The sequence below is a fragment of the Crassostrea angulata genome, chromosome 8, assembly GCF_025612915.1.
Source record: "Crassostrea angulata isolate pt1a10 chromosome 8, ASM2561291v2, whole genome shotgun sequence".
NCBI lineage: Eukaryota > Metazoa > Mollusca > Bivalvia > Ostreida > Ostreidae > Magallana > Magallana angulata.
In genome coordinates, this window is record NC_069118.1 from 20,934,506 (window position 1) to 20,954,608 (window position 20,103).

Sequence of the window (20,103 nt, forward strand, 5' to 3'; positions counted from 1 at the left end):
TGACCAGAGGTCATTTGTACAAGTTCAGGGTCATTGTCTAAAAAATGCATAGATCCTGTCTTAACCATTTCTTGGAAAGGAAAATTATTTGAAGCTAATATTGATTGAGACAAAGATTGTCTGTGTCCTGAAAATATGTCTAGACCTAAAGCTCTTGTCATTCGTGCATGTTCAAAATCACTGAAAAATAGTGCAGTACAACAAAAATTATATTTTCCTTGCGGGGAAATCATTTGTGACGTTGCCAACAGTACCTCTACTTAAAATTTCTATTCCCCTATCTACGTGCCCGTCATATAAATATTATATCGTGTATAGTCATAGCATGGCATTAGGAGAAGACGTAACCAGAAGTCGTACCCTAGAGAAATCGTACTCTTGAAAAAGGGAACCGGTTCTCTTAGAAAAAATAAATACTATAGATTTAACATGGAAACGAAATTTAATGTATTAAAACACAACACCTTGAAAACTTCAACCTTTTGGTCTTACAAAGTCATTGTTATACATGTATAGTCATGAACATATCCTAAGAGAATCCCTTAAAACGTAATTTCAGTTTGATTTGATTTGGTTTAAGACCAAGCTAGTGTGCTTATTTATCCAATTCTATATAACATAGTATTTCGTTATATTGAAAAAGTTATCCTTAATATGACCTTAAGTTATTATAATAAGAAATAAGACGTAATATTATCTATACATTTTACATTGAGATATACTTACAATGAAACATTACTTTCAACTACCCAACGGAGTTATTAATGATATCAATAGAAAAGGAAAGGCGTACTTTTGGCTTTTTAAAGACAACATTCATGTAGGAAGAAATATAGCACTCACAATTCTTTAATAATTACAAACAAACGAAAATATAGTTCTAGAGCTACCTGAAAAGGACATAACATCTAAATAAAGCACCTGATAGGGCTTGTAGCCAAAAAAATTGAATGTATCTTTTTAAAAACAAATTTTATTGTACACGTACATTTGCATGCGACATGTTATTTCCTAATTTTGCAGTTTTGTATTGAGGTTGTTTGAATTAAAATATCAAAAACAAGGAAGAACATTTAAGTTGGGAATATTTCATTACAGAGTTGTACCTTGTACTCTTTAAAACTATATTATCACATCATACGGACAAATTTTGTCGGAATATATCATATATTTATATCATATACAAGATAACTCAGATTAGAAATAAAAGTTTCTAAAGGAGGAAATCATTTATCATAATATTATAGAACATTTAGCTTTAGAACCATTTAATGACAAAAAGATACTTATATATAATTAGTAGACGTAACTAATTTAAAAACAGTAAAATACACAAAGTAACATTATTTGAAAAATTCATTATTTTTATAACGCTTATAAATGTACAATTGAGATAACCTTATTTAAAACGATATTCACTGCAAATACATTTTCGAATAAGATATGTCGAAATATATTTTGAATTACGCTTCGAGTTCAAAATTTGTCAAAACGTCAATGTTAGTTTGAGTAATAAAATTTGAACAAATAAAATTAATACTTACAAGAGTAAAATGCCAGAAAAAAATAATCTTTAGCCCTCAATGTTAGCCTTTATTTTTTAATGTGCGAATTCAGGATGAAAATAGGGAAATTGCATTTCAGCGAGGTTACATACATAGTTCCTCTTTATTTTATGCCATTTTTTAATAACATGTACTGACAATTGATGTAAAAAAAAATTAAACACCAATACGATAATAATCTAAACGTGATGTGTGTTGCCTGAACAATAACCTCCCGGATGTCATATTTTCAACACCAGTACTGGTAGAGAGGCTGTTAAAAATTTCGTATAAAGAATATTTTTCAATTTGTTTGAAAGTGAAATGATAGCTCGTGTATCGTTGTAAATTTTAAACTGACATTGACATTCTTTATGGCAGTAATGATGACTTGTTTCGGTCTTTCGGAGATATTTTGTGTTCATGTATCAAACACATCTTCTGTTTGTTTCTATATATAGAAATGAATTATTTCTGTTTTCCAGATAACGTTGTTAAGCTTGCGGTGTGCATGAAAACAAACGATACACTGTTCTTCTCCATTGTTTCCCCGAAATTAAACTCATTAACAATTGCCAAACTTGGCGCAGAAAATTAGCAATTTGCTGATGGACAGTATTTAATATTTGTGATAAATTCTACAAATGGAATTCCTTACATACATGTTTTAGCTCTGTATTCAATTGAGCGCCTTTGAAAGAGAGCAGATTTCTGTAAATCTAGAACATAGCTAAATGTCTTGCATATAGGCTTACACTTTACACATAATTCTAAAAACATTTTTTTTTGTCGAATTAAAAATAAATATCATAATTGTGTCCATTATAAAAGGGTTTTATAAACTTTCGTATGTATGTTTGCAATCTTAACATTTCCCCAGATTTTTGATTGATCGTCTAAAGTTTAGATATATACTCATACATATCACGAGTGCCTGCAGGAAGGCCAAACAGGAAAGCGGAAAGAGGTGTTTATTGAAAGATAAAATCTTATATGTCTTCATCGTATCAAAACTGACGGTGATTTTACTGTAGTTATCGCTTTTCATTGAATTTAAACAAATCCTTGACATGTGATAATATATAAATAGTGCCTGTTTGGGAGGGTAACAGTTGAAGTTGACACCCCGAGAAAACCATTGTTTTTCGAACAATGAACAATGGTTTAGAGGGGTGTCAATTTCAACTGTTATCCTCCCAAACAGGCACTTTTTATTTTCTTATACTAAATGTCTTAATTTTAAAGAAAACATCACTGCTTTTAGATAGGAATAACGTGAATTCTAAGGCAAACCGTACGTGCATATTTTCGCGCATGTATCAATTCGTAATGGTACCCGTTGCTAAGTGCGTTCCTAACGCTGAGGGTAATAGAACAGATTATGAACATCGTCTAAATCAATCAGATTTCAGTATTTAACATGAACGTATAAAATATATGTTCTGAAACATCTTCCTTGCTGAAAAATTCTATCTGCATAAGGGTTCATTTAAAATGCTTACAAAGTGTGAAAGATTAAACCCTTAAAACATACGTTTTGCAAGACATCTCCGAATTGAAATTGTAAACATTTGAGTTTCCGGTTTTATATACTGTAGTATTTTAGTTTATTACTCGTATACAGACAAACTTTGAACATTTCCTCTTCTGTCAAGGTTAGTTTGATGAATTCGAGTTGTAAAAATTGTTTCCGTATCCGGTACAATAATTATATCATGGAAAAGGTGCAAGTATGTGGGAATTACAGTTCACAGGACGTATAATCGTTGCAATATATATTTTCCAATCACTATTAATATTAAAAAAAAACAACCTCTAAAACGATTGTTTTTCATGTTGCACGTTTAAGCTTTATCGTTAATAAATATCAATCATGAAAACGGTTTTAGAAAATATATTTCATAATATGTCTTTCAAATCAATGTATAGATATATAACTACAAATTGACTTAATTTTGATTCTAATTTATTAAGAGCAAGCCAACATACATACTTACATGTAAATTACTCCATATGGTTTAATAGTTCTTTATAAAAAAATCCCTACTTTTAGATTTACACATGTACGATTATTTTAAATTAAAAATCAGAAGGAATATTTTATATACATTTTTCCTTAGAGGTATACTTTCCCCATGATTATAAATATTTACTTTAAAGTACCCGGGATGGTTATTTGATAATAAAATTAATTAAAAAGGAAATCAAACGTTTGGCAAATTGAAACAATTTTGAGAGACTACATTCAAGCAGGAAAAAATCGCGCATTTTTTACAATTAAAAAAACAAACGTTTTTAAAAACTATCAGAAATGGACCTTACGGAAGTAGATCAAGGTTAATTATTGTTAAAACAAAGTCAATTCGCATATTCTTTGTAGAAAAAAAACAACGTATTGTACATGTGCTTTGTCATGCCACCTGTTCTTTGCTCTTATAGTAGTTGCGCAACTCAAATTGTTAGATTTACAGGATTAGAAACAAGGAAGAACAGTTTTAAATGTGGAATACTTTATTACGAAATTATGCATTGAAACTTGAAAATTATATCATAACAGGTTTTTGTAGGAAGATAAAACATTTAATGTTAAATACATAATATTCTAAATCATGATTGAAAATACCACTGAAATCTTACATCTTTGAAAATGATTCCATCTAGCATTGCAGAAAAAATACAAACACCGCGAATTAAAGAGTATGATTGAAAATTTGCGTAAAGCCATGCAAATGTATTAATAGAGAGTCTAAAAAGTTAGCCTTAAAGACCCCTATGGTCATTATGCCAATTTAATGCTGAAGACGTTATATAATAAAACTGTTTAAAATTGATCAATATATCTTGATGTTCAAAAAGTTTCTATGTCATATTAAATATTTCAAGTAAAAAAACCCCAATTTTAAGTGCAAAAAGATAAAAAAAAATGTATATGTGTATATAGAACCTTTGTCACATTCAATCTGATCATAGGCATTGTATTAAACAAGAGTTCGCTTCTTTAAAAAATATTGAGGTCAAATGTCTATCAGCGAAAGCTGCTTTTTAATGCGCCCAAACTCGAGTGATAAACGCTGACATCTAAACCATTGTATCACTCTAGACTGTCTTTGTATTTAGGAAAGCAAATTAAAAAAAGCATATATTCAATGAATAGTGTTTTAATCATCAATATGAAAAATATTTATCATAAAATTTGCGCAGACAACAAAGAATAAATAGAGAATACAATGTATTTAGAATATGAAACATCAAAATCATTTTATTAATTGTTAGGTTAATATTCAAATTCTAAAGGTAGGTGTTAATATTCAAATGGTATGTAGTTAGCTTACAATTGTCATTTATTTGATCTGATTTGAAAAAATCCCAATTATTAAGATATATCCAGTACATTCAATTAAAAACGTATGAAGAAAATGTTTTTCACAATAAACTTAGAGAAAATCATAATAGTCGTAAAGAAAATATTCGCTTACATATATGAATTGAGTTGGCAGCAAACTTTTTAAAGCTTCAACATAACCTAAACGATTTCTAGGAACAATTGCAACACATAATATTTATTAAATGGGTGTAATGAATATTTTGTACATTTTTGTCTTGTTGAAAAAATGTCAATTAATTAATTAGTTCTTAACATCCATACTATGGCCAACAATAAATTATACAATTAAAATGACTCAAAAGAGCTAACAATTTTTTTTCTTCTTTCTTTATTCATTGGTAATTTTTTCAAAGTCTTCGTCGAATTATTGCTATTGAACATAAAAACCCTATCATTTATTCCTACAACAAAAAAAATAATAATATTATATCCAACAATTTTAGATATTCAATTTACACATGAACCATTTTAAACGCAAAACAATCATGAAAATACAAATGAGTGAAAACAATATTACTGAACAGAATATTTTCTGTTTCTGTGTATTGTTTATCCGTGTACCCTTCGTTATTGTTAGTATATCCTGCGTATTAAACCATTCCTCATTCAGAATCGTATATATAAGTTTTCAAAAATATCGTTGTATCGTCTAGTATTGGAGAACTATATTAAGCTGTATAAGTATCGTGCTAGTTGGTCTAAGGAACGTGAATCTGCTGGTTGATGAAATCGACGTCTATATAACAAGTATTGCGTCTTAAAAGAGTTTAAAATGGACAATTGTTTAAAGCCGAATTTTTAAACTGTCAATTATCATTATCAGCCCTCAAAATGGTCATATATGCTTTCTTCAACATGTGATTGACCTGTATTCCTACCCACATCAATGTTAAAGCTAGAATAGTCAGACACGCCTACAATCGGTGCATGGTCGTAGGTATTGTCTTCCTGTCTTGTACGATCCGTCCCTCTAAGATGATCGTATGGATCCTCCATCCTTCCAAAATACACGTTGTCTTCGTCCGATGTTTTGTATCCAGCTACCATGTATGTATTGTCATTCACATTATTTGTCGGAACGCTTTCTCTGAGATGATGATACAGTTCCTCGTTTTCTTGGTTATATTGAGTTTCCTCTTCTAATTTACTGTTGTCTGCGAAATCGTACAGACACTCCTTTGGCGAATTTCCAACAAACATTTTATTAATTCCCTGATTTTTATCATTTTCATAAGATGTTTGTTTATTTCTTTCCGATGAAAATTCAGTCAATATGGATGTGCTTGGACGTTCTCTTTTCAGTAGGAATTTCTTCCTTATTCTAAGAATTAAGAATAATGTACTAGTATCACATTTATCTATAAATATCTTATATAATAAAACGAGTACATGTAAAACAATGTTGAATTTGTTTTAATTTTCAATAGATTCTTCAATTAGTATTTATAACAGAAGAAAAAAATCAAAATAATAATGCAAAAATATATCAATGTATTAAGTCATTTTTTTTTATTACATTGTATAGTGAGAAAAAATAAATAAAATTTATGTTCCTTTGTTATTAAGAGACAAGACGACTGCACTAGATTTTTTGATGAAAATAGAAACACATAACATAGTTGAAGATGAAAATAGGCCATTTATTCAAATAAATGACGAATATCTAAAAAACAGTAAATATTGAGGGGGTCAGACGGGACTAGAAAAACACCGCTGATACATTTTCAAAATATTTGGCAACATATAATATAGCATCTGACCCCCTACATAAAAAACATAGAAAAGTATGGCCCTGATAGGCCAATCATCAAAAAAGGGTGGGATATACAAAATATAAAAAACGCAAACATAATTAAAGTTAAATTAAAACATAAGGTGGAAGAAAGGGGTGGATGGAGGGTTTTTGTCGAAAATAATTCTAAGCCTATTTGAGCGTGGCTTCTCCTCTAATTTACAAACAAACAACAAAGTCACGTGATATGAGAAGCCACGCTGATTGGTCGAATCCTAACAAATTCTCAGAATCGATTTAAAAATAGAACATTGACCCAGAGACAAACAAATAGCGACCTATGGGGCTGCTCTGATTGGTTAAAATTTTTGCATAACACAGGACAGTTAAATTTAGCAAATAAGACCAAGACTTAGCACCTGCTATTACGTAACACTTGTCGTCCAAACATATCCAATGAACAAACAAAAACAATAAACCTATAATAAGATTTACATGTAGATAAAAAGACATACATAAATAAATTCACACGTCACATAAAGGGTATTATCATTTGGAAATAATAATAACTATTTTATGTTCCTTTGTTATTAAGAGACAAGACGACTGCACTAGATTTTTTGATGAAAATAGAAACACATAACATAGTTGAAGATGAAAATAGGCCATTTATTCAAATAAATGACGAATATCTAAAAAACAGTAAATATTGAGGGGGTCAGACGGGACTAGAAAAACACCGCTGATACATTTTCAAAATATTTGGCAACATATAATATAGCATCTGACCCCCTACATAAAAAACATAGAAAAGTATGGCCCTGATAGGCCAATCATCAAAAAAGGGTGGGATATACAAAATATAAAAAACGCCACAATCCAATTGCAAATTGGATCCCCCCACCCAAAGGAGTTTTGGCTAATAATAACGTTAAGAAATAAAAGTTGTTTGTTAAAACGAAATAAAGTAGGAACATATATACAAAATTTACAGACCCAGGAGTAGGGTTATACCAAACAAAATATTAGACATATAGGGTATAACTTGTAATTAAAAGTAGCAAGAAAGTACATATAACTTGAAAGCAGAATATTTCTGTACCAACAAGTAGTCTTTGTTCTTTGGTTTACAATAATTTATACTACTACAGGGAAGTTCATGTAACATAAGACATAAACATATTCAAAGGATTAGCAACATCAAAAGTATATTTCATCAGGACACACAGTTCTAATAAATGGCACAGTATCATGTTGACAGAAAAACGATACAAAGGATGTAAAATACATTGTCATGTCACATCAATCTCACATTTTGCAGTTTTTGCTAAACGTGATGGCTAGCAAAGCCACATCGCTAACAATGTCCAATTATATACCGTACATAGTATAAACATTTATCATCACGACACAGTGTTCTGATGAATTGACACTGTATCATGGTGACAGAAAAATTATAAAAAGCATGTGAAGTACATTGTCAAGACTAAAAGCAATATCATATTGTACAGTACATAAACGTGGCGGCCAGCAAAGCAACATCAGTAACAAAATGATGGGGGAAAATGTGTCAGCAGAAAACTTCTGTACTGACTTGATGATGATAATGAACCTAACAGGGACAGCAGAAAACTTCTGTACTGACTTGATGATGATAATGAACCTAACAGGGACAGCAGAAAACTTCTGTACTGACTTGATGATGATAATGAACCTAACAGGGACAGCAGAAAACTTCTGTACTGAATTGATAATAATAAAGAACCTACAAGGGACAGCAGAAAACTTCTGTACTGACTTGATAATAATAATAATGAACCTACAAGGGACAGCAGAAAACTTCTGTACTGTAGATTATAAGAATACACTGCAATTGAGGTTTAATAAAATGATCAGAGTTTAAATGACTGTATCCGAATGTAGTGTTTAAAAGCATCAGAATTCCACCGACCTAATTTTTGAATGACTTGGTCTGAGAAACCTAGAGAAGCTGCATGTGTTGCTGCCCCAATTCTGAAACTATGGCCCTTAAAATGTTCCGTGCTAAGACCAATAAATTGAATGGCGGATCTAAGATGGGAGGTAATCATAGAGTATGTGATTGGTAGGCCATCCAAAGTTTGAAATAACGGGCCTGATGTGTGTTGAAACAATTGCAGGTAATTGTGTAGTGCTTTTACTGGGCAATAAGCAGAATCTGGACCTGCTTGGATTGAAATAATAAGTGGGGATTTATGTTTATTTGTTTTGTAGTCCCTCATAATGATTTGTACTTCACTTAATGAACTTTGATTGAATGTGACATCTGACCTCTGCAATACTTGATGCTTGGATTTTAGAGATTTAACTGTAATTTCTCCTAATCTGAGGAATGCATGGAAAGCTAAGAGAAAAACTGCACGGAGCAGAAGCCTGGTGGGGTACTGTGAAACAGTGTGTTCTAAAGCGGAAAGTAATTTTTGAAGGATCGGGGCAGTTATGGGCAATCTGGTATCTTTTCTCTGGCCAATGGCCTGACAACCTTTTAAAATTTTTTTTGTCACAAAGGCTTGTGTTGGGTCAGGTAAATTGAAAATTTTGTGTACATAACTGATGGCTGATATATGTGAGAAAATGGTGCTGGGAGAATAGTTATCAATAAATAATTGGCCAATAAAGTTACATACATCAACTACTGAAATTGGAAGTGAAAGTTGAGGTTTCCAACCCAATAAAAGATTCCAACTTCTGCGATATGCCATTGCAGAAGAGGTGGACAAAGCAGATGCTAAGAGCTTTTTGCTAATTGGTGTCAAATGACTAAAAGTCTGTGCGGTACTTTGGTCTGTGTGAGGTTGAGGTGTGGAGCTACCTGGAAAGCTTCCTGAAATTTAAAACGTGACAAGTGATCTGCCAATGTATTAGATTTTCCTGCGATATGTTTTGCCCTAAACAGAATGTTGTGTGAGAGTGCTTGAAGTACTAACCGACGAATAAGTTTCATGAGAGCTTTATCTTTACAAGTTTGTTTATTTATGGCATGTACAATGGCCATATTGTCTGTCATAAATAGAATTTTCTTATTTTCCAAAACTGTGCCCCAAAGTTCCAAAGCTACAACAATAGGAAACAACTCTTTGATTGCTATGTGACTTTTTGCTAAATTTGGTACTTTTTCCCAACTTAACGCGAACCATTGTGAACCTAAAACTGCTGCAAAGCCTAGAGAACCTGATGCATCAGTGAACAACAGTTCCTTGTCCGAGGACGACCAAATTTCTGGTAAAAGAACAGATTTTCCATTGTAGTTCTCCAGAAAATGAGACCACATATCTAAATCTGCCCTTGCCTCACAATTCAGGTGAATGTGATGATGAGGCTGTGAAATGCCACAGGTCAAGTCTATGAGGCGACGTAAAAAGGTTCGACCAGGAACAACTACTAAACATGCAAAGTTTAAAAGGCCTATCAAAGATTGCAGTTCTTTTAAGGTCATCGTTCGTTTTCGTTTAGCCAATCGCAAACACTCGCGCATTTTAATTAGCTTAAGATCAGGCAAACGGCAGATTAAAGCCACAGAATCAATTTCAATTCCATAAATGGTCAAAACCGTAGTAGGTGAAACTGTTTTTTCCGCTTTTATAGGTATGCCTGATTTCTCACAGATCAATAAAAATGTATCTAAATCAGACTGACATTTCAAAGAATCTTTTGGCCCAATAAAAAAGAAATCATCCAGCATGTGAGACATTCCTGCTGTTGCAAACTTTTCACACATAGCCCACTGTAAACCACAACTCAGAAATTCAAAAATCTGACATGAACTACTAGCCCCCATAGGAAGACATTTATCATAGTAAAAACTATTTTCCCAAGAAAAACCCAAGAGTTTGTAGTCATCAGGATGTATTGGAATGATACGAAAGGCATCTTGAATGTCTGTTTTTGCCATTAATGCACCTTGACCAAACTTTCTAAGAAGAGCAGTTATATCATCTATTGAATCATATGTGACTTTAGAATTCTCTTCTGGTATCATTGAGTTTACTGAATTACTCTTTGGAAAAGACAAATCATGAATGACACGGAATTTTCCCGGTTCTGATTTTGGAACAACACCTAATGGCGAGGAAACAAATTGAGTAAATGGAGGGGAGGGAAAGGGGCCAGCTATTCTGCCTAATTCTCTACCTTGAGCTATAAAATCTTGTATGACTGAAGGATGTTCAACTGCGCTTTTATGATTACGGGAAACTTTTGAACTTGGGAGATCTGTACATCCTAAATGAAAACCATATGAAAAACCTTCTTGTAACACCCTAAGTTTCTCTTCGTCATAACCTTGAAGAACTTCAAGCAAATTTTTTACCTTGATTGGTGTTGGGAGGTTTTGTTTGAGTACTGAAATTGAGCTGCTTAGATGATTCAAAGCATTTTGATTTTGGGTGGTTTCCCCTACATTGCATGCAAGCATGTCGAAAGGAACAGGGATTTCTAGTGCAGCGTTCTCCCCTGTTGTATTGAAAACAGAATCTACTCCGAAAGGGCTGACTTGAATTTTGTGTAAATTTAGGGGAGAATGTTCTAGTATTTGTTGCAGCTTTTAAACGCAATTCTTGGATTGTGTTCTGCCATGGAACATTCAGGGACTCTTTAAGTTTTCGAAACTGTTCGTCATATGACCTAAAAGCATTATCACCATGAAGCTGGTGAATTTCTCTAATTGTGTGCCCATATTTAAGTAAATGGGGGGCCTCTGTTGGGTATTTCTCAATGTAAACGGCTGCGAATATGAAAAAAGCATCAGTCCATTGAGTAATGGAAATTGGGGTTTTAAACTTAGGACCCTGATGTAAGTTAATGATACCCGAAGAAATTGAAACACTTAATGGTTCTTCTCTAGTACTCAAAAGAGTGCGGAAATCAATAAATTCATTATTCCATACTTTTGATTTGATTTTGATTGACACAGATGAAGATAAAGGAATACCATCAGAAATGATGGCAGCCGGATTTGACAATTCAATTGGCCTTGCTGGCTCACCTGTGAATACACTGTCAAGAAGGGCGTTTAATCCTGCAGCAGACACATTGGCCGTCTGATCCTCTGGTTGGACAGATGAAGGGCCTAAGATGGCTGAAGTTTGATTAGTGGTATTGGCCGTAGCGGTTGACTCTCGATTCGCAGTGTTCATTGGTCGACCAGTCGATGGGACTTCCTGCTGCACTGAGTTTTCTACCTCATTCACTGGGGTGGAGTGTTTAATAATAGCCAGGGCCAACTTATCATAGTCAATAGCTGAAGGTTGGGGTTGTACGGCTGTTACAGTCTGTATGTCCGTGCTTTCTCTGGTAGGATTGGCCAACCTCCGTCTTTTGTTTGCTGGGGGGCCAAGGGACTTCTGTCCTCTCTTTGGTGGCATGATTAATTGATAAAGGGGAAGAAATCCTTCCTAAAACTGTCTTTAGAAATGAGTCCTACTTGTAGGCGGTTACATTATCGGTATGTCAACTTTTTGTCGAAAATAATTCTAAGCCTATTTGAGCGTGGCTTCTCCTCTAATTTACAAACAAACAACAAAGTCACGTGATATGAGAAGCCACGCTGATTGGTCGAATCCTAACAAATTCTCAGAATCGATTTAAAAATAGAACATTGACCCAGAGACAAACAAATAGCGACCTATGGGGCTGCTCTGATTGGTTAAAATTTTTGCATAACACAGGACAGTTAAATTTAGCAAATAAGACCAAGACTTAGCACCTGCTATTACGTAACACTTGTCGTCCAAACATATCCAATGAACAAACAAAAACAATAAACCTATAATAAGATTTACATGTAGATAAAAAGACATACATAAATAAATTCACACGTCACATAAAGGGTATTATCATTTGGAAATAATAATAACTATTGTTTTCATATATTTTTTTAAATGTCTTTTCCGAAATCATGAATTTGTATAAATAGAAAATTCGTAGAAATCAAATCTAATTTACGGATACATTGATTCATTTACTCGGATTATGTCTTTTCTAATTAAATCGCTAAAAAATATTAACATTTTCGAGTTTATTAGCCTTAGAAAATTAATACCGCATGCGTCGACCAACATGAAATCATTTATTACTCTTTTTACAACGATGATTAAAATACTTGAAAAGGGTTGTGATCGGCGGATGCGGTCATCTTTTTCTAGTTGAAAACCCCTTAAAAAATTAATGAGAATTCTTTTATCAAAGGCCATTAAAATCATTGCAACATTGCTGGAGTGATATTTTTTCTTATTTCTGATAAAAGTAAAACCGATGTCATTGATTGTAAAAAATTATATCATTAATACAATTTCAAGGCCAAAAAAGAGTATATAATAAATACCTGATCCTTTGATCATAAAAAGCACCTTATAAAAATTTGATGTCTGCTTACCTGACAAAACAGAATGCTCCTGCTAATATCAATGCACAAACAAGGAAGGACACAGCTATTATTCCGACGTTTTTCACAGTTTCATCTTATCAAAACAAAAACGTGATCAATATTCCATAATACGTAGATAGAAAAAGACACATCCTTAGGACCTTTTATTGGTTTATCAAAACTAGCATGCAATTAAATATTTTGCAAGTGAATTGATCTAGTTCCCGAGAAATTGATGTGAGCTATTCTTATAGGTAAAAGTAAATATACAGAACATGTATAACTCAAACGCGATATTACATCTTCCAACCAAAAACCCCCTTTTTAATGCAATGAACTGGTAGAGATACACGAACGTAGGAGAACACAAAAAGTTTTACTTGAAATTCGAGATTTAATCTCTATACTATCAATTATACTAGATATGGGACACCAAAATGTTTTAAATAAATATCATCCGTAAATGTCCTATGCTACAAATCAATATTTTGTATACATTTTACATAAACATTTTAATCGGGGGTAAACACGCCGTCAAAACAATCGGTTACTAAAAGAGAATATCTTTTCAAATCTGAATGATTAAATATCCATCTATAAATAGTATTTTAGGTTAAAGCTAAAATTGAAATTCAATATTAATAAACCAATCATAAGATCGCTTAAAAAGCATGTATCTGTATTGATTCATTAAATAGCAGCTTTTGGCTTTTTGGTCAGAGAGAGAGAGAGAGAGGGAGAGACACAGAGAGACAGAGAGACAGAGATAGAGAACATATAAAGGTCGACGGACATATAGAAAGTAGTATAGTAAAGCTTACATGCTAAAAATGCAGTTGGACACTTAAAAAGTAAACATTGTATTATCTTGTGGGTGAATGGATGGGGAGGGGCAATTTAGTAAAGATAATCGATATGGGAAATGTAAATACAAATCTTCGATAAATCAAGAGATCAGATTATGAGCATAACACAAAAATGAAAAGAAAACCCGTAAAAATAACTTTGTTAATGGATAAAAAAAAAATAAAATTGACACTGAAAGTATATGAAGGCTGCATTTGTCGCTAGCAGCAGATCAGTAACTCTAAGCAGGAAATTCGTGTTGACACACCGTAGAATTACAGTGACAAACATTCATGATACATATACTAAGTCTTGCAATTTACAGTGCACAAAAATTACGATTTCTATAACTGACTAACCTTGTTCCCTGACATGTTCTGTTTAAATACTTAACATAAAATTTCTAGTCAATATTTTTTTTTCTGCTGGTTTTTTCACAAAAGAAACAAAGTGAATCATATTCTGGTTCCTTAGGCTAAGTAGGATCAGCTTGACAGCGCTGTATAAGGTGAACCAAGCACCACTTAAGCTATTTTATTGAACATAAGTGACGCACACAACAGCAGCAATGATAAATGCAGTAGACATTTTTTAAAAATTAATTGATAGCTGAATGTCTACTTTTTACAATGTATTTGCCTGGAATAAAATAGCTTGCACATTGCCAAACATGGACGTGTTTTATAGCATTACCGGGTTTCTGTCGTGCCGAGTTGATGTAAAATAAAATTAAATGTCAAATATTTTTGCACGTATTATAATAAAAATTATTGTGAATAAAAGAAATGTGGAATTATTTCTTGTCTTTATGGGATTACTATCATGAGGAAATTACTTGTATATACGCTTATGGTTTCTTACCCTCGTTTCTTTGTCGATTGATTGGATTTATAGATGTAGTTTTCAGTGTGCTTATATTTTCTCTAGAGTCAATTTCATTTGACGTCAACAAAAACGTTTGTTTCTTCATCATAGTCGTTGACACATCGTTTGTAGTCCACGTGTGATTGATGTCGTTTCTCTCTTCCCGAGCTTGTTGACTCCAAACCGTGGTTTGTGTCGATGGGATAGAGGACGAATCAGCTTTGATCAGCCCCTTTAAAAAAGAACCTGGCCACTAAATATCGGATTCCTTCACAAATTTTATAATGTTGATAAAAGGTTCATTTTAATGACACTTTTCTTCGCACAAGTAGTTTAGTTGAACAAACAATGTAGAAATTATTTATACATGTACATTTCTTTACACTAAAAAGCATTTTCGCCTGTTTGTTTTTATCGCCAGCATTTCTAAAGAGGCTTGGTGATCAACGCATCAGATCTTACTTTAATTTTTGGATAGTTAGAAAGAAATAAAAATCTATAATACAATTGTACGTGCACTTGATTTAAGAGCGTTTAAGTAGAAATGAATTTTGAATATCAATATTCTTTTATTCTAAAACCTCTTAGCCGGTCAAAAGTTTGTAATTGAAAAACACGATTTTTACTATTTTTCTAATGAAAACATTCACAAAAAAGTTCGTCCCATTTCTTTGGTGTTGGTAGAGTTTATGTAAAATTTCTTCATGAATGATTAGCAAAAATGATTTAATGGATTTCTGTGGTACATGTACATGCATTAAAGGGGCGTGGTCCGATTAGGTCAAATTTTGATTTTCTAATTTTATTGTTTTCAAAGAGTAATGCATTTTTAATGATCAACCAAAAGTTGACTTAGTTGTAGGGTTATGAGCAAGATACATAGCTCAAAATTCCTTGTCATTTAAACAAGACTCGTGCCATGTCTTTGTTTACATTGGTTTAAGCAACCAAAGAAAGTTCATTTTTCAGTCTGATTTTTTAATCTGCTAATTCATTATTAAAATAAATAAACAGATTCTAGTGTTTGTCAATTTTATTTTACGTCTTAACCTAAAAAGTTTTTTTTTCAACGTTGAAAATGTTAACAAAAACATGACATGATTTTTTTTTATAAATGAAAAATTATGACCTTTATCTCACTTATAAGTCGGCGACTGACACTCATCTTTTGGTTTACTAATAGAAATGCCTCACTGACACATTGTATACATTAAAAACGGGAAAAAAAATTCCGAAAAAAAATCGTGACCATGCTCCTTTAAATCAATACAATCTTATGTTTAGAAAAAAAAAATGAACCTGAATCAATAGGAATAAACTTTCTTACATCTGAACAGACTTACATTTCTACACACAATATCACCTATTTTGTTGTTGCAGTCAATATTTGGACATGAATTGGTGAGACATCGTTGACAGTCAATAAAAAGGTTCTTTTTTTCGAACTCTGTAAGATTTACGTCTTCTGGAATAAAGTTTATCAATAGGGATATACAGAGATATCAGTACAGGAATAACTATTACAGTCATCTTATGTATTAATATGTATTACGTTGTAATTTCATCCTCCCACAATTTAATTAAAAGTGTTAGCAAAACGAAAAAAATTATTCACCTCGAAAATAGGAAACAACAAAGGAAACATAATTATCTCATCCAAACAGATTAAAAAGTTTTAAATTTTGTGTGTGAACTATATAGTTACAGAAATATGTTCTTTTTAGCAAAAAATGCAAGAATTTGGGCTGGTAATAGATTACCCAATTGCATATTGCAGATATCACAAGCAATACAGTTTTATGTTGAGAAACAAATTAATAATTCTAACTGGAAATTGCAAAACTGTGTCTTAAAACTACTCTCCCAATATACACATCACAGTATATGTCTATGTAGTACATCCAGCTGCTTCTGATACGTTTATATACAGAGAGACTGCCCGTACCACCACCCAAAAATAAGCATAGGGTTGTCTGTTCTGTATTACGAAGTTTAAAGCTTTCCCCCGGAAGAGCATTAAGTTATTAAGTGTTCAGCGTATTTTGTGATCTAGGTTTAATGAAAGTGGATAATGTTCAATACATTTTCAGTTTTGTAAGTTGGTCTAATCAATTACTTTTGAATTTGATATCATTATGTTAGATTAATTTTTGGAAGAGTTGTTGAGATATTTCAATGTACTTTTTAATGTATAACTTTATTTGAACGCCACACAATATCTTGCATAGATATCAATTCATATAATTATTCGCAGCTGTGTTGTGACAAATGCGGTATTGATTTAAAGTACTTGATATGTATCAAACATTATATCATTCCTTGCTTTTCAGTAATATTTACCTCGATCATAACTCAAGTACTTTTGTCTTTTTAAAATAAACCAGGTTTTTCTCGAACTCTCAAAGTTTGCAGCATAACAACTTTTGTTCAATACTGATTTAAGATAAGCCATCCTTGTTTCGGTGCAATTCCTTGGATTTTGTGGTCTGTTTTCTGAAAAGAACAATCAATCTGTAAGAAAACTAATTGAAGGATACTATAAATATTTTTAAAAGAAACAAAATAAAAATGTGGCACTTGTTGATTTAATTTTCCATAGATTAGTAGTATTACCTGATTTAATGCACACTTTCTTACAATCTTTGCGCTCAATTAGATCATCTTCAGTTTGCTCAGTGTCAAAACTCATAGCCATGCAAGTGGAATTTGATAAAACATCAAACTGCTTAGTGATTGGTTCTGTTAAAAAATATACCCTCGGGAAATAGAAAATCATAAGAAATCACATTCATCGGTATTTATGAAAAATAATACACTATCTATACTCTGTTCCAACATATTTATGCAGCACATTTTCTTAAATAAGATGCCTTAGAATTTAAACGATGTTCATTCAGTAGTAAAAAAAATCCAAAGGTTTTTTCTGAAACGCCCTTCTAGTTTATCATGTTTCAATATATGGTTGAAAAAAGAAGAATGCTTGGATTTTGCAGCAATGCAAGACCCATGAAAGTCCCTGACGGAAACGTTGAAACATTTTGCGAGGTATTCTGAGTGATTTTGAATGGAGAAAAGATGTAAATATTTCCCATTATTATTCTACATAAGGAATCTGTTTCTTGGAAAAGTGCCAAGTGTAAAAATGATTATAGGTCGATGAAAATATCTTTATATCTTTATATCTTTATCATTTTACCTTTAATAAATTTCTCTTGCACTTCTGTCATAGGTGAGTGTATTTCTTTAAAATCAAAATTGTCGAAACGTGATTAATAAATATCTTTGTACCGACTACTAATAAAGTAGTAAAATATTTTTTTGATAAGAAAGAAATGAAATTTGTGTCTGTTTAGTCGTTGTGGACAGAACGGTAGTAGGAATAATAAAGTGTTAAAAATGTGGTAAACTTTACTAATTTATATCTTACTCGATAAAAGAACGAGGAACCTATCACCGCAGTCTTTTGTTAATTCAAAGTCTCCAATACAGTCAGATTTGCAATTGTCAAAATGGAGGTGTAGATCCATAAGGTTGTCTTTTAGACAGATACATTTCTGTTTCTAAAACAAATTACACGTTCATTACATGTGTAAGCCGTATAAACAGATGATAGATTTTACCATTTGTTTTCCAACAAGTATTGATTTTAAATAAGAGGATAAATACCCCATATGCAAATAAAAATATTCTATTTGACCCAAAGTGTTCCATGCAAAGTTCTTGGCAAAGTCCTGCAGATATTAGATCAGAACGCACATCATAGGTTTTGTAACTGCCCAACCTATCGTTAGAGGAGCATCCTACAACAAAGTCCAGAGATAGTTTTACCTTTTAAAAAATTGTACATCGAAAACAGACCTTATTAAAATCAATATTAATGGTGATTACCAAATGTGGAAATCCAGTGAGAGCGACGATGATAGTATTTGGTCCAGAAATAGTAAGTTGAATTAGATCTTGTTCCAATGATTTTTCCATTCGACTGACACAGATCTTTCGCTTCAAACCATGACCAACTATATACATTAATCCACAAAACTGAAATTATATTATTCCTTATGAAATAAAAAAAATTACATTGTAAAATACGAAAGATTTTGCTTTTTCTTAACCATAATCCATTTTCAAGAATCCTGAGTTAACTTAATGAAAAATTTAATATGCAATTTGCAGTACCCATTTCTTCTTAGATATATAAACTTACCCGACAAAATCAGAGAGTTCAAAGATAACTTGCGATGAATGCCAAAATATTGTTGCATTTTCCAGTAAAAACAATCTCCACACATTCTATAGTAGATTGAATATTATCTTTACAACATAAATGTATTCACATAATCTTTAATTCACCAATATTCAAAATTGTAGAAATAAATTCATTTGACGCTATACACATTGTTTTCTTCAAAACTGCGTGATATTTGAATACTAGGTCATAAAAATGAGGAAACTATGATGATGCCAGACGTACATAAATAAGAAATAACTAAGATTTTTACAGCATGATTTTACAAAAGAACTGATTTAAAGAAAAGTATAGCATAAACATGCCTCAATTACTGGTACTGCACCAAAAAAGAAATCACTTTAAACAAAAATTAAACATCTGAATAGAGGGCAGTCCAAAAAGATGTCGGTATCCGATCCATGGAAAGACAAAAATATTAATCATGATCTTAGCAGTACATTCTTTAAGAAAGCCAAACTTACGGGAAAAGATAACCAGGATTTTGTCCATATGATTTTGACAAAGGAAAATAATCTAAAGGAAATTACTGTCATTCACGTGTATTCATCGATTTGAATAAAGATATCACGCCTTAAAATTGCTGGAAAAATGTTGTTTTAAAAGCAACACTTTTACTACAAAAGAAATTAGAAGACAAAACAATTTATTTACGAAATAAACTAATGCACTTTTTTGAAACTCTGAGAAAATTAACAATCATATTCATACAATAACATACAATACACAAATTATGTTAATCATTATTATATTGATGGTTTTATCGTACATAAAAAGACGTAACGTTTCAAAATTAAATGTTTGTCATAATTGCATATGATAAACATGTGTCAATAAGTCAACTGATGTGAATTGAAAGATTTGGATAGGTTACTGAATAGCAGATCTTGGCTTGAAGGTTACCTCTTAGTCACTGTGCAAGTATCACGTATACAATATCGTAAAATTCAGTAGAATGTAATAAATAACCATATAGACTAAGAAAATTATAATTGTAAATGAAATTCACTTTGGTCAAGCAATAACATGACAAAGCAATTTTGGTGGGTTTGGAGTTGACTAATGGAAACTAAAATTATGCAT

At 32.0% G+C, this 20,103-nt stretch overlaps 2 protein-coding genes across 2 annotated transcripts; both read right to left on the reverse strand.

Moving 5' to 3' along the window:
• Nucleotides 1–4,053: 4,053 nt before the first annotated feature.
• LOC128159744 (uncharacterized) lies at nt 4,054–19,192 on the reverse strand. Its single transcript, XM_052822929.1, has 10 exons — nt 18,979–19,192; nt 18,663–18,812; nt 18,441–18,574; nt 18,202–18,334; nt 17,388–17,513; nt 17,115–17,267; nt 16,118–16,239; nt 14,772–15,006; nt 13,074–13,158; nt 4,054–6,250 (listed from the first exon to the last, which is right to left on the reverse strand). Exons 1-10 carry the CDS (start codon nt 19,061–19,063, stop codon nt 5,749–5,751), a joined length of 1,725 nt encoding a protein of 574 aa, XP_052678889.1. The 5' UTR covers nt 19,064–19,192; the 3' UTR covers nt 4,054–5,748.
• LOC128159743 (integrase/recombinase xerD homolog) lies at nt 6,546–12,553 on the reverse strand. The gene is made up of 2 exons (XM_052822928.1): nt 11,685–12,553; nt 6,546–9,524 (listed from the first exon to the last, which is right to left on the reverse strand). Exons 1-2 carry the CDS (start codon nt 12,061–12,063, stop codon nt 8,554–8,556), a joined length of 1,350 nt encoding a protein of 449 aa, XP_052678888.1. The 5' UTR covers nt 12,064–12,553; the 3' UTR covers nt 6,546–8,553.
• Nucleotides 19,193–20,103: the final 911 nt, after the last annotated feature.

What these genes read in the sequence shown, in the direction of transcription:
- LOC128159743 (XM_052822928.1), bottom strand. Translation starts at nt 12,063, where the DNA reads ATGCCACCAAAGAGAGGACAGAAGTCCCTTGGCCCCCCAGCAAACAAA. An exon ending in TCTTGACAGTGTATTCACAG is followed by an intron (nt 9,525 to 11,684) that starts GTGAGCCAGCAA and finishes TTTAAATTTCAG; the next exon opens with GAAGCTTTCCAGGTAGCTCC.
- LOC128159744 (XM_052822929.1), bottom strand. Translation starts at nt 19,063, where the DNA reads ATGTGTGGAGATTGTTTTTACTGGAAAATGCAACAATATTTTGGCATT. An exon ending in CAATCGACAAAGAAACGAGG is followed by an intron (nt 13,159 to 14,771) that starts GTAAGAAACCAT and finishes TGTTTTGATAAG; the next exon opens with ATGAAACTGTGAAAAACGTC. An exon ending in GGAGCATTCTGTTTTGTCAG is followed by an intron (nt 6,251 to 13,073) that starts GTAAGCAGACAT and finishes CTTAATTCTTAG; the next exon opens with AATAAGGAAGAAATTCCTAC.